At 45.5% G+C, this 15,618-nt stretch overlaps 1 protein-coding gene across 1 annotated transcript in view; it reads right to left on the bottom strand.

Annotated features, from left to right (window-relative positions):
• Positions 1 to 15,618, bottom strand: part of NIPBL (NIPBL cohesin loading factor) — a 1,064,356-nt gene that overhangs the window by 1,029,844 nt on the left and 18,894 nt on the right. Inside the window, 1 exon segment of the mRNA XM_030191924.1 lies at positions 5,873 to 5,954. Within this exon segment, the coding sequence (XP_030047784.1) occupies positions 5,873 to 5,954 (82 nt within the window).

Below are 15,618 nucleotides of genomic sequence, written 5' to 3'. Positions count from 1 at the left end.
ATCTGCCTCTCAGTATTTTGAAACTACCAAAGCAGTATTAAACCGCAAAGTAGCATAACATGAACTTTCCTCACAGCGAACAAACGCCCCAGAACAGGAGCAATAACACAAAGGAGGGACAAACTCAACCTCCTGTAGTAGAACAGAAATCCTGAAGACTGTTTTCCAACTTCTCCCAATGAGGGAACATGTCTGCAGGAAAAACTGAACATAGAACAGAGTCAATCAGGGAAGGATCATGGATTCATCTGCTGTGACTAAAGGAAAGTAAATTGGCCAGCAGCAGCAGATGAATCCATTATGAATGGGATGTATCAAAGCAATCCCTAAATAGGGTGGGAACAAGCCACACCACGCGCAAGCTCTTGTGCTCCAAAAAGCGCGTCCCTCCTGACAGCCACATCCAGCCTGTAATGATGGGCAAAAGAGAGCTTAGAAGCCCAAGTAGCTGCACTTGAAGAGAGAGTGCTCCCGTCTCAGCCCAAGAGGAAGAAATCGCTCTTGTGGAATGTGCCTTAAAGGCGTCAGGCGGAGGCCGGCCAGATAGCAGATATTCAGAAAAAATGTCTTCCTTAAGCCAACGGGCTATAGTGGCTTTAGACTCTGGAGACCCTCTGCGAGGACCTGACAACAATACAAAAAGGTGATCAGAGGTCCTGAAAGCATTAGACATCTGCAGATACTACAACAGAGCCCTGCGCACATCCAGAAGGTGCAACTGCCCAAAAGATTCCAGAAACTCCTCCCTAGTAAAGGAGGGCAGATAAATAGGCTGGTTTAGGTGAAACGCTGTAACCACCTTAGGCAGGAAGGAAGGCACAGTACATACCGTTACTCCGGACTCTGAGAATTGCAGAAATGGGTCTCGACAGGACAGTGCCTGGAGCTCAGACACCCGTCTCGCCGATGTAATGGCCACCAAAAAGACTGTCTTTAGAGTCACAGCCTTCTCTGAAGCTCGCCTCAGCGGCTCGAAGGGTGAACACTGAAGGACCTTTAAAACTAACCCCAGGTTACAGGCCGGGACACGGAGCCCGCACGGGAGGACGGAGCCAAAGCACCCCCTCTAAGAAACCGTGTCACATCCGGGCAAGCAGCCAGAGAGAGGCCAGCGACCTTCCCCTCGAAAACATGCTAAGGCTGCCACTTGAACCTGCAGGGAATTATAGGCCAAGCCTTTTGTAAACCATCCTGCAAAAAGTCAAGTATCGGTGAGACAGAAGCCCACATGGGTGTGATCGCTTTAGAAGCACACCAAGCCTCAAACTAGCGCCAAATCCTGGTATAAGCCACAGAAGTGGAACACTTGCGGGCCTGTAAGAGAGTGGAAATGACTTTACTGGAATATCCCTTGTCTCTCAATTGCGCCCTCCTCAATAGCCATGCCGTAAAATCAAAGCGGCAGGCGTCCTCCATGGTCACTGGGCCCTGTGACAACACGTTCGGTACTAGAGATAACGGCAGGGGATCCTCTACCAGCAACCGCCGGAGGTCCGCATACCACGTCCTCCTGGGCCAATCCGGGGCAATGAGAACCACCTTTCCTTGGTGGAGCCGAATCCGCAGGAGTACTCGCCCTATCAAGGACCACGGAGGGAACACATACAGAGGCCCTGAGGCAAGGGTTGAGCCAAGGCATCCAACCCTGCCGAGCGAGGACCTCTCCATCTGCTGTAGAAGCACGGGACTTTGGCATTTGTGCTTGACGCCATAAGATCCATTACGGGCTTGCCCCATTTGTAACATATCTGCAGGAATACTTCATCTGCAAGTTCCCATTCCACTGGGTCGATTTGATTCCTGCTCAGATAATCGGCTTGCACGTTGTTCTGACCTGCAATATGAGCTGCTGACAGATGAAGCTCGGCCCAGTGGCAAATCTGCGCGGCCTGCGCTGCTAGTGCTATGCACTGAGCGCCTCCTTGGCAATGTATGTAGGCCACCGCTGTCGTGTTGTCTGACAGAACTCTGACAGCCAATCCTTCCAGGGTCAATTGAAAGGCCAGAAGCGCCTGGAAAATCACTTTCAACTCCAAGCGATTGATGGACCACTTCGACTCCTTGGGTGTCCAAAGACCCTGGGCATGCCTTCCCCGGCAATGTGCACCCCAGCCCTTCAGGCTGGCATCTGTTACCACCAGGCACCAATTGGGGAGCGCTAGCGGCATTCCTCGCCACAGCATTCTGTCTGAGAGCCACCACTCCATACTGAAACGGGCCGCAGGGAGCCACATGAGTCTGCATTGATAATCCTGAGATATTGGAGACCACCGTTGAAGCAGGGAACACTGCAGAGGTCTCAGGTGCGCTCTCGCCCAAGGCACCACTTCCAAAGTGGCCGTCATTGACCCCAACAGCTGGACTATGTCCCAAGCTCGCGGGCGAGGCATCCTCAGGAGCAGACGGACCTGGTTCTGAAGCTTGCACTGCCTTTGCTCGGGTAGGAAGACCATCCCCGAGGCTGTGTTGAACCGGACCCCCAAATATTCTAGAGATTGAGAGGGGGATCAGGTGACTTTTGGCTATATTGACAACCCAGCCCAGAGATTGAAGTACTGAGACCACTCTGGCTGTAACCTGATGACTCTCTTCTGCAGAGTCTGCTCTGATGAGCCAGTCGTCTAGGTACGGGTGAACCCGTATACCCTCTCGCCTGAGAAAAGCAGCTACTACCACCATTACCTTGGAAAAGGTTCGGGGAGCTGTGGCGAGGCCTAAAGGCAAGGCCCGAAACTGGAAATGTTTTCCCATCACCGTAAAACGCAGAAACCTCCGGTGCGAGGGCCAAATTGGTATGTGCAAGTAAGCTTCTTTCAGGTCCAGAGACGTGTGAGAAACTCTCCTGGCTGTACCGCCGCTATGACGGAGCACAGGGTTTCCATGTGAAAATGCTGCACGTTCAGAGACTTGTTGACTTGCTTTAAGTCCAGGATAGGCCGAAAAGACCCTCCTTTTCAAGGTACCACAAAGTAAATGGAGTAACAGCCAGAGCCGCATTCGGCGGAAGGCACGGGGGAAACTGTCCCAATGTAAATCAAGCCTTGCAAGGTCTCCTCTGCCGCCGCCCGTTTGGCGGCAGAACCGCATAGGGACTCCACAAACACGTCTCTTATCGGGGCATTGAATTCTATTCTGTAGCCTTCTCTGATCAGGTCCAAGACCCACTGATCTGAGGTAATCTTGGCCCACTCCTCGAGAAAGAGGGAAAGTCGTCCTCCTATCACAGGAATCGAGGAGGGGGCCGGCGCACCATTATTGAGAGGGTCGCCCTTGAACTCCAGGTCTTGAGCCTGCTGCTGCGGAACATTTGTCCGAGCGAAAGGAGTTCCTCTGCTGAAAACGGGCACGTGAACTGAACCCAGCAGAAAGCCCCGGGCGATACCTTCTAGCTTCACGGAAGCGAGGTCTGTAAGAGAAGGGAACCACCTGACCCTTGGAAGAAGGCCACGGCCTATCCTCGGGTAAGCGCTGGGGTTTGGCATCCCCCAGGCCTTTCACAATTTTTTCCAACTCCTCACCAAACAGGAGAAGGCCTTGAAAGGGCAACTTCACCAACCTTTGCTTAGAGGTCATGTCAGCTGCCCAATGCCGTAGCCACAGAAGACGGCGAGCCGCCACCGCTACAGCCATCTGTTTAGCCGAAGCTCTGACCAGATCATAAAGGGCGTCAGCCAAAAATGACAAGGCCGACTCCATCTGTGGTGCCACCTCCGTAAGGGGCTCCGCTCCATCTCCGGGCTGTTCCACTGCCTGTTGTAACCAAGCGAGGCAGGCTCGGGCAGCGTAGCAGCTGCATGCAGACGTCTGTAAGGATAGGCCTGAAATTTCAAAGGACCGTTTCATAGCTGCCTGCAGGCGACGGTCCTACATGTCCTTCAGGGCAACTCCTCCTTCCACTGGGATAGTCTTCTTTGTCACAGCCGTGACTAGGGCATCCACTTTAGGCACTGCTAGGCGCGCCAAATGCTCCTCACTTAGAGGGTATAATTGCCCCATAGCCCTGGCGACTTTCAAAGGCCCCTTGGGATCAGCCCATTGAGCCGTGATACGCTCTTGGATGGAGTCATGCAAAGGAAAGGCTCGAGCAGGCTTCTTAGTACTTGCCATCCTCAGATTACAGGAGGCGGTCTCAGTACTCCCAGGGTCTTCTATAGAGAGGACCTGCAAGGCATCAGTAATAAGCGCTGGCAGCTCATCGCGGTGGAAAATCCTTACCACAGAAGGATCATCTGGATCCGGTGGCAATCCTGCACCTTCTTCTGGCTCTCCAGACCACGAAGGCCTGCCAGGGTCCTCACATCCCGACCACGGGGGGGGGGTAAAAGGGAGTGTGCCACTCTCTGAAGGGGGAATCCACCCTTCTGCGCTTGTCTTGTGGCCATCTGTCAGGGGAAAACGCGCCTGACGGCAATCCAGGCCCACACTCCACTGGAGGGGATACAGAAAGCAGGGCCACAGAGGGCCCCTGCGGAAGAGCTCTTTTTAACATGTATGCATTATGCAGCAATAAAACAAATTCAGGGGAAAATGGCTCACCCTGGCCTCCCAGTTCCAGTCCAGGGGAAACAGCTCTTTTATTAGCCTCTACACAGGCGCCCCTCCAGGCTCAAACCCCTCCGCCTCAGTGGGAGTCGCGCCATGCTGTTCCAAAATGGCGCCCGCTGCCAGCTCCACGGAGCGGGAAGGAACATCGCTCGCCATGCTCGGGCCGGCTCTACCATCCGAAAAGCACGCCTTACAGAGCCCCGCTGCAGATTTCCGCTTGCCACAAACGGAACAGCGCTTTACTTTCTCAGCAGCCATCGCCGAAAATGGCGGAAATTCAAAATGGCAGATTCACGCCAAAATCGTCCCGAACGTGGGCCCTCCCCGGAAGAGCTACAAAATGCTCTTACCTCACCAGACCGAGCTCCAGTCACACTGCACAATCAGAAGAAAACCTCTTTTCTGGGGTCGCAGCGCCAAAGCGCAACGCAACTTTTTTTTTTTTTTTTTAATGCTGTGAGGAAAGTTTGAGGCAACAGCGAAAGAGGCAAATTTCCAACTCCGGAGGATCAGTAGCGTGGGAAAGGCAGGGAAAGGGCGAACCTATGTGTCTGCATCCACAGCGTGGGCAAAGACAGGGACAGGGCTTGCCTATTTGTCTACTTCCACATCGGGGGCCGGGTACGGCAGGGAAAGGGCTAACCTATTTGCCTTTAAAGTGGGCACCATCAGCCACAAGACCCCTGCTACAACTGGCAAAAGCACAGGAGCCACCCCAGGCAGATTTTCTGAAGGAGCTTGAACAAGCTGCAACCACCCTGCTGGGGAGATAGAGAATACTGAAGAGGCAGATGGAGCTAGCTGGCCATGAGGCACTATGGTTTTTCAGTGCTCTCTATCTCCCCCTGCTGGTTGATGGCCACAACCCACTCGTAATGGATTCATCTGCTTGATGACAAGGAATAGTTTGATACTAAACGTGTGAAGTTGTGGTGGAGCAAACGGTTGATTGGAAACTAAAGTGTAAGGGGGGGGGGGATAGAGTAACACTTTGAGCTAATCGGGAAGGGTAGAAGGGAAAGTACAGGAGGGAAGGGTGGAAGAAACTGGAATTTACAACTGGTCCTGGGGGGGAGGGATGAGGAAGGGGGAGGGAAGGGGGGGAGCATTAAGAAAAGGTAAAGGTGTTCTTAGTTGGGCTAGTTGTTTGTTTTTTAGTTATGTTGCTAAAGGATATGTCTGTATGGGCTATTGGAAGATTAGTTCATGTGAAATTGAGTGTTGTATTCTGGTTTATCTAGTCCTTGCATTTTGTATCATATTGCAAATGGTGTTGTACTGTTGAGAACCCGAATAAAGATATTTAAAAATATATATATTTACTTACAATCTGTGAGACTAGCATCCCTGCAAGAGTAGTGATGGGAACATGAGGCATATCCCCATTCATCCTGAGTTCTCGGATGGTGCTATCCAGAAGGATATTTAATGCGGGTGCCAACTGCCGTTACTTTCCATCTCCAATACGCTATGTAAAAAAAGAAAAATAAACATATAAATTTCATTATTCACACTGGACACTAGCAGTTTTAATGCACAATTCTGAAAGAGATGATAACTCAGAAATTATTTATCAAAATAGTTTTTTATACATATTACTGAGAAAACAATACAGTAATCCCAGAACTATTAAATGTTTTATATTTAACAATTTTATCATCGAGCATAACACAGCAATACACAGTCACCTTAAAGCCATACAGATATTAACCATAGTGTCATTCACTGCGCCCACATACTGTACATTGATCTCAACTTTTTATAATATATCCTATCACCCTCCTTCTTTCCTATAACTACTAAACATTTAAGCTCCTAATTCACCAATTCCCTCCTTCCACCTTTATTAGAAAAGCAAGACTCTCCAATCATATATTTTCTCTTTTTTTTTTTTAACTGATCCCTGCGAACGGGGAATTAATAAATGTCAACTCTTCACAACCCTTTCATCACAACTAAGCAGTAACTGTAAAATTTGAAAATTTCAACCAATACTTAAGAGCCAATAACCCTCCCCCTATTTCCCTCCCTCTTCCCTTCCTTCCTCCCTCCGCCCTACCTAAATCCCATTATTCCTTCTTACCCTACCCTCTCTCCCCAATCCTGCATGCGTACCCCATTCCCCAGCTTTCTATATTCTACTGGACTCCCCACGGAAGACCATTCAAGACTTGACTGTGTGCCATTGGGGATACCTTATTTAAATAAGCCCCCCATACTACTAAGAATTTCTGCCGCCTTCTGGGTGAGAGCCATGCCCCATAAGATTCCCATAGCATGAGATGATGCAATTTGTTCATCCAGTACCAGTAGGAGGGAGGTCTGTCCGATACCCAGTGGTTAAGGATGCATTTCTTCCCTAGTATACATACCTTGCTCAAAACATTCCGCTCCCCTTGCATTCCAGCTCCCCACAGATTACTAGAGCTGAACATCACCTTCTGAAGTGTGAGAACTATTGGATACCCTAATACCTTGCGGAAAAAACTGGAGAGAGCCGACCAAAACATTCTGATGTATCTGCACTGCCACATGCAATGCAAGAAAGAAGAGCCCTCCTGCGCACATTTTTGACATTGGTCTGTATCCACCACCCCCACATGAAATGCCCTTTTTTGAGAGAAACAGGCTCTGTGCACTGTTCTGAAATGGCACTCCTGTAGCTCCGCACTATGCACCATCCGAGTTATCCCTACAAGTGATGCTATTAGAATACGCTCAGAAATCGGTCTCTGAACATCCCTACTCCACCTTGCCACCACTTCCTGCATGTTCCTAGCTGGTTGTTTCCTCCCCAATTCCTTACAGAACCATGATACCGATACTTGTCCCTCTGCATCTCCCTCTACAAATTCCCTCAAGCTTTTCCCAAAATCTAACGATAAGCTATCCCTCGGGAGAGTATGCACATAATGAGACAATTGATAATAAGTCAAAGTTGTTGCTGGGCCTCATGTACACTGTGCACAAAGTCATGTGCCGAGATTAAAGACCCCTCAGCCTGAATGAAATTTTCTAACAGTGTCACCCCTGGTCCTCAAGCCTATGAAAAACAGCATTCTCTCTGCCCGGTGTAAAATCATCATTCCCTTGTAGTGGTAGAAATATACTACTGGTCGGTCTCTGTTCCCACAGTTGTAGTAACTCTCGCCATAAAAAACATAAAGGTCTAAGCAATACACTACTCCGCACTCTCTCAGGCAGTCTTTTTCTGGGAGTGTGTAGCAAATAATTTAAATGCCAGGGGCTCAAATACGCCCACTCCAGAATCAAGTTTGTATAAGTAGTAGTGCCTAAGTCCCGCAAGTGTCGCAATAAGCATGCCTGGTTGTATAAACGCATATCCGCAATCCTAGACCCCCCTGAGCCTGAGCCCCCACCAAATGCTGCCATCTCAACTTGGACTTTTTCCCTGCCCAACAGAACTTTACCGCTATCCTCCGAAGCATTGCCAAGTCTCGTCGTAATAGACGTATCGGAAGGGCCTGTAGGACATAAAGCCACTGCCGAAAGATTATCATACGATATAGCTGTATCCTTCCCAGGAGAGATTGAGGAAGTGAGGACCACAACAGTAACTGATCCTTTGTGTCTCCGAGCAGCATTGAAATATTAAGATCATATAATTGGGCCGGATTTATTGGTAGTTGAATTTCCAAATATCGGAAGGATCCTTGCACCCAACACAATGGAAAACTATCTCCCCACTCATTCCGTAATTCCTCAGTGCTGGCTAAGGCCTCTGATTTCGTAAGGTTCAATTGAAATCCAGAAAAATCACTGTACTCCGTTAAACTTTCCATAAGATGTGGTAAAGACTGACGGGGGTTCTGTTAATATCAACAAATCATCGGCAAAAGCAGCTGTCTTAAAGACAACACCTCGAATTTTAGTCCCTCTAATGTCCTGCATTACCTTGAATTTCCCGCAATAATGGATCAAGCGTGAAAACAAAAAGAAGCGGTGACAAAGACAACCTTGCCTAGTTCCCCTCTATATCGGGAACCAGAGAGTAGTCCATTAGCATACACCTGTGCTTTAGGCTCAGTATATAAGGCTTTTATCACCTGAGCAAAAAATCCAGTTATCCAATATGCCTTTAACACTTCAAAAAGAAAATCCCACTCCACTCTATCAAATGCTTTTTCGGCATCAAAGCTGATTAAAAGAGCTGGCGTTTGTTCCATTTGGACCATTTCCACCGCTGCCAGTATTCGCCTCATGTTTTTAGCAATTACTCTACCACAAGTAAACCCCACCTGCGGCTCCACCACCAGAGAGAGAGGGAAGGAATCTCGACAATTTGCCAGTATCTTAGCCAGAAACTTGGCCTCCACATTTAACAAGGAGATTGAATGATACGAGTCAGGGCGATTCACTGGTTTACCGGGCTTCAGTAAGACACTAATTTGAGCCGTGTTAAGATGAAAGGGTAGTTGTCCTTGTTGAATAGATATGTTAAATACTTCTGTCAACAAGGGACTAATCTCGGAGTGCAAAAGTTATAAAATTCATGTCGAATCTCATCTGTCCTGGGGTCTTGCCTAATCAGCTTTGCTTAAGTACTCATTCCACCTCCTCTACATCTATAGGCTCATTCAACACTGCCAACTCTGAGCCAGACACCTGAGGCAAGTCAATACTGGAAAGATATGCTGCACTAGGTAATGCTGATTCAGTTTGTGGTGTGTACAATTTCCTGAAAAAGTCCTTCATAATTGCATTAATTTCACCATCAGTATGCACCCGACCTCCTCTATCATCTGCCAATGTAAGTATTTTTCGAGTGCCCGCCTTGCCTTCCTATTTGCCAATCTAGCCAAAAACCTCCCTTTTTTACTGGCAAACCTATACAGTTGATATTTATAATACATAATAGATTTCTGGGCTTTTTCATGTAATAGCTCATTCAAGGCTTGCTGCGCCTCCAATAACTGCGTCGTGACCCGTAATGAGTGTCCTAGCCCATACTGCTTTCGCAGAGTTGTTACCTGTTTCTCTAATTGCAGTATCTCCCTGTCTTGAACTTTCTTTTAAAGGCAGCATAGGAGATAATGAGGCTTATTTTCAAAGCACTTAGCCTCCCAAAGTTCCATAGAAATCTATGGCACTTAGCCTCCCAAAGTGCTTTGAAAATATGCCTCAATGTCTCCCTGAAGAACGGCCTTCGCCGACTCCCAAAAAAGAATCGGGTCATTCCTGTGAGCTTCGTTATTATCCCTATATTCGCACCACTTATCTAGCAGGAACGACGAGAACTGAGTATCTCTATACAGAAAAACAGGAAACCTCCATGTCCGGATGCGGGTGAGGACCCTCCCAAACGTATTCTTACTTCTACCAAGCGTGATCTGAGATCATTATGGGTCCAATCCTAGCATCCTCCACCCACATTAAGAGGTCCCGTGAAATCAATATATAGTCTATTCTTGACATCGTAGAGTGAGCTCGAGAAAGAAACATGCGTAAAGTCTTTCTCCACAGTATACAATGTTCTCCATACATCAACCAATTCCAGAGCAGTGCACATCCTAGGAATACCTCTCTCAGTTCTGGCCAACTCTCTTCCCCATGGCTGGGATCTGTCTAAAGAAGGATCTATCACATCATTCAGATCCCCCCCCCCCCTAGCACCACTGGCATTTCCCCAAATCATGAATCCTACATGTAAGTTGCTTAAAAAAATGCTCTCTCACAGTTGTTTGGGGCATATATGTTGCATAATAACAACGGTTGCCCCTCCAACTCCACTAAAGCTAGGACAAACCTCCCCCCCAGGTCCACTATTACCTGTTGGTACCTATATTAAGGCCTTTTCGTATCAATGTCACTACTCCTCCTTTCCTACCCACTGCTGGTGCCTCAAAAATCTCTCCCACCCACCATCTCTTCAACATACATATTCCACCTTCGAAAGGTGTGTCTCTTGTAAAAATGCTATAGAAACTCTGGAGAAATTAGACCTTACCTTCTAATTTGCTTTCCTTTAGTCCCTCCGGACCAGCCCAGAAACGTGACTGATAGGTAGTGCACACCTTCCAGTAGGTGGAGACTGAGAAAAAAAAACTGTGACTCTAGAGAGAGCCAATAAGAGACCTTGTCAACCAGAGAAAGATCCAGTAACTAAGTACCAAAGCAGAAAAGCCAAAGAAACGTCTGTGCACCCGAAAGCCTGAGCAGCCACTGGCACCTTGCCAACACAGGGTACGTGCCGCAGAAGAAAATAGTGTCCCCATAAACACAAAAATATGGTTTGAACTGAGAGACTAGAAATTTCTTCAAATTCTGTTATTCATTATATATATATATATATATATATCTTATTTTGTAAGAAATCATAACAAGCAACATAGCTCACAAGAAATAACCATAACTATCACCGAATAAATCTGAATATCTGAAGGGAGGGATCTGGGCCGGTCCGGAGGGACTAAAGGAAAGCAAATTAGCATGTAAGGCCTAATTTCTCCTTCCTTAGCGTCCCTCCGGACCGGCCCGAATGTGACTGATCGGAAGTAACAAGCAGTACAATCATGGGAGGGACCCTAGCAGTCCCGCCGTCCAAATCTGCGCCCCGAAACCAGCTTGCTGACGTCTGCTTACATCCAAACGATAATGCTTCGAAAAGGAATGCAACACCAAGTTGCCGCCCTACAAATGTCCTCAGGAGGCACGAGACACCGCTCCACCCAGAAGTCGCTTGTCCTCTGGTAGAATGCGCCTCCAGCCCTCCGGAACAGATTTTCCAGAAGGAAGTTAAGCTGAAGCAACCATTTCCTTAAGCCATCGGGAAATAGTGGGCTTAGAAGCTGGATGACCGAGTAAAAGGGGCGATCAAGGAAGACAAAGACGTAGCGGAGAGATTAAATGAATTCTTTGCTTTGGTCTTCACCGAGGAAGATTTGGGTGGGATACCGGTGTCAGAAATGGTATTTCAAGCGGACGAGTCAGAGAAACTTACTGAATTCATGGTAAACCTGGAGGACATAATGGGGCAGTTTGGCAAACTGAAGATTAGCAAATCACCTGGACCGGATGGTATTAATCCTAGAGTATTGATGGAACTGAAAAATGAACTTGCAGAGCTACTGTTAGTGATATGCAATTTATCCTTAAAATCGAGCACGGTACCGGAAGATTAGAGGGTGGCCAATGTAAAGCCGATTTTTTAAAAAGGTTCCAGGGGAGATCCGGGAAATTATAGACCGGTGAGTCTGACGTCGCTGCCGGGAAAAATGGTAGAGGCTATTATTAAAAACAAAAATTACACTCCTCCAAAGGGACACCACCTTGTAGAGGTGGAGGGGCTTATGTTTTTCAATGACTTAGAGGACTATGCTGAAGGGTTACCCATATCAGACAGGCCTCTGAGGAGAAACCAGACAAAGTATGTCCCAAATTGGGAGAGTGGTAAGATGGTGACCTGAAGTTCGTATGCCCAACGGCCCAGCTGCCCTCTGAAGTTTCGTCTTCTTTACGTAAATTTCCTCTCTGCAATTGCAGTTACCTTAACTGAGAGGAAGGGGACAACCGGCGGTCAGCCGCCGATGGCCAGCGTTTTATCCCCTGAGCAAGTGCAGGACCGCTGCGCGACGAACTGCCCACAGATGAAAGGGTTGGCGAGTCCTTTGATTAGCACCGGCGAAGGAGCGCCGGTGCTCTTGGACCTGGGAAAAAACACTCCATCGCTCCCGAATTATTCAACCACCATGTCCAAAAGAGTGGAGGAGTGAGTTAGAGATATAGGCCGAAACAGAGGACGTTTACAGCCAGGGCTGTGGAGTCGGTACAAAAATCCTTCGACTCCGACTCTGACTCCTCAGTTTTTAATATGTATTTTTTTTGCATGTTGACTGAAAGAGTGCAGCATGCAAGGCTGCATGTTAATGTTTGGGTTTAAAATCTTATGTCATTGTGACTTTTTATTTTATTTATTAAAGTATAAATATTCATTAATCCTAAAGTTTAAACAAAAAAACACACATAAAAACAAGGTTATGTTTATTGTTTTTTTTTATCAAGTATAAAGTCATCATAGCATTAGCAAGTATAAAAATCTGGAACAACCACATCCTTTGGAAATTCTAGAACAACATCCTTGGAAATTAGAACAAAATCAAAGTTAACCTATATAACCAAAACATTTGGAAAACCTAAAACAACTTATATATTATTTAAACTTGCATATATAGCTGTAGAACAGCTGTTAAACATAATCCAAAATTAACTAATATATTGTTCTTAGAAACAGAATTGCTTCTGCCAGATCCTCCTTCATAGAAGCCCTTAAATCTGATTTGATTATTTTCAGTGCTGAAAACAGTCTTTCAACACTGACTTGGGTGGGTGGCATTGCTGTTATGGTTCTAGCTGCATCACTGACAATCTCTGGATAAACAATGATGGCTTCTTCTATAGTCAGTTTTGATGAGCAGTCAAACTTTTCCACTTCTTTTAATCCTTTAAAAAACTCTTGCATGAATTTCTTTATATGGACATTTACAGGTTGCTTTTCCATGCTTAACCGACATCGCTTTGCTTTTGAAGCTTCCATTTTATCCAAATAGGCTTGAAAATTCTCTTCTTTATTTGAAGAGGATGAACCTGAGTACCATTACCACCAGTATTTATAGCTTTAGCTTCATCCAGTGGTTTATGAGTTTCAGGTAGCAACCCTTTCATTCGAACTGCTATGTCATAGAGTGCCTGTTTTCCTGTAGCAATTTGGTCACTGCTCAACAAAATTTGGCTCATTGGATCAACATAATAGCAGCTAAGAGAATTTGATTATCCAGCAAGAGCTCCTCTCTTTTCCTCATTGAAGATACAATGCCATCAGCAATTAACCCCCCACTTTTGTTAAGGTTATATATCAAGCCCTTCCATTCCAAGAAGAATTTACCTGGTGTTAAATCTTCATATTGCAGCTTCTTGGTAACAGCAAAAGGGTAAGAAAGTAGCCTAATTCTGTAACTTGAGCCCACTGGTTTTCTTTTAATGAAACATTTACATTGTCCAGTTCTTCAAGAAAGTCTTTTAGTTCAAGCAAACGCTTTATCATCAAGTAAGTGCTTCCCCAGTGTGTTGCTTGATCCAAAATGGCTCCTTTTCCAGCACGTCTCTTCAGAATAGTATCTGTTTTAGGGATCCTGGCTGCAACAGCTACTTGCCTCAACTTGCTAATTAGTGTAGGCGCATGACGATCCTTCAATCCATCTCTTATTGCTAGATGCAGAGTATGAACAGCACACCGCATATGTTGAATGGTAATAAGCTTAGATGCTTCTTCAGCAATATCATCCAAACTTTCACAGCTTTCTTGAATTGCAGAACTGTCATCTTCTGATATTTGTATGCTGCTTTCTTCATCAACTTCCTTCATTTTTTCAATTGTGCTTAACATATTTGAAGCATTATCAGTTACAATACATAGAATGTGTTCCTTTTTAATTTCAAAATCTTCTAAAACACTTTCCACTAACTTCTGCAGATACTCACTGGTATGATGTGCCTGAGTGTCCTTTACGCCTAATGTCCCGGGTTATTGTTTTTTTTGTTTTCATCAGCAAATCTAACATTAATTGCAAAATAATTGACTCTGTGACGTGTGCATGCATCCATTTAATAAAGACAAAACGTCCCTTCAGACTTTTTCTTAGTTCTTCCTTCTTACATTTGGCCTCTTCAAGTATAAGTTTCCTTATACTTTCTCGTTCCAGAGAAACTCCAAGCTTTTTAGCTATTTCTCCATTTAAGCCTAAAAAGGCTGGTTGTGAAAAAAAAGATAGTGGTATACTATTCTTTACTGCCATTTCAATGATGTGGTTTTTGAATTTTTCTGGTGTCATTGCTATAGTAACTTTGTCAGCTGTAAAAAATCTTGATAGTTGTGTCTGGCTTCCAGTAGATTTCTGATCTTTTATTGACACTGAAGTAGATGGAATGTTTTCATTGCTATCTTTCTCATTCACAGCTTCTAACACTTTAGGATGGAAATGCTGCAAGTGTCTTTTTAAATTTGATGCTCTTGTAGGTGCATTTTTTTCATAACCACTGAAACTGCTCATTTTTGCATCACATGCTTTTTCACCATCATCATCTTCTATAATACATTGACATACATAATGTTTCCCATCTGTTGATATTGTAAAGTGTTCATAAACAGCAGACTTTGTCATGTTTCCTGACATTCATTTTGCCATTGTGAATGGTGTGCCAATTCCACTAAAATATAAAGCTCTTCTTGCAGAGAGAGAGAGGAAGTTGGGTGGAGTCTCTCTGTTGCCTTATCTGTGTGTGCTGAATGATCTTCTCTTGGAGGTTAAGCTCACTGTGGGGTCAGAGAGGAGGTGCTCTACAGCAGATCAGTAAATGCAAAAAGAGACTGAGCAGAGGGAAGCTCTCCAGCAAAATAGTTCAGCTGGACTTCACACTAGTGAAACAACTAGGTACTAAGCTTTATTCACAGCAGAGAAGTACTTTATTCAAATGTATGAGGAGTCAGAGTCGGAGTCGGTACATTTTTGCCGACTCCAACTCAATGTACCCAAAATTGCTGCCGACTCCGACTCCACAGCCCTGATTACAGCAGAACCCGAATTGGCGGGACCACTCCTAAACACCTATGGGAAATCAACTTGGAGTTTTTGGCTCTCATGGAGGTTACATTGAATACCATCTGGAAGGCGCTTCGGGACCTAATGGTGTCAGTAAATAATTTTGTTTCAGATATAATTTTATTAGAGAGTTACATGGACAATTCAACTGAACCCTTTGAGAGTAAAAACTTGATATAACAAATGATTCTACATGAGCAAGAAGTGGTTATGATTTTGAAAATGATAATAGACCAGATATTTTGAATAATAAAATGAATATTATTCTAGATGATTAATATCGAGATTATTGTTTTTCCCAAAATTCTGGGTATGACTCCTAAAGTTTTCCTCAGAAATATTTCCTCAAATTATTACTTTAAAAGGAGTGAAGCCTGTGAAAACTGGGATTACTTTAATCAGTGGGATTTGAATTAGAGACTTAGTATATGTATTGTTAAATAACTTCTGGTTTTTA

This window comes from Microcaecilia unicolor, chromosome 2 (genome assembly GCF_901765095.1).
Source record: "Microcaecilia unicolor chromosome 2, aMicUni1.1, whole genome shotgun sequence".
NCBI lineage: Eukaryota > Metazoa > Chordata > Amphibia > Gymnophiona > Siphonopidae > Microcaecilia > Microcaecilia unicolor.
The sequence above is the reverse complement of the archived record's forward strand: the minus strand, read 5'-3'. Positions and strand labels throughout refer to the sequence as shown.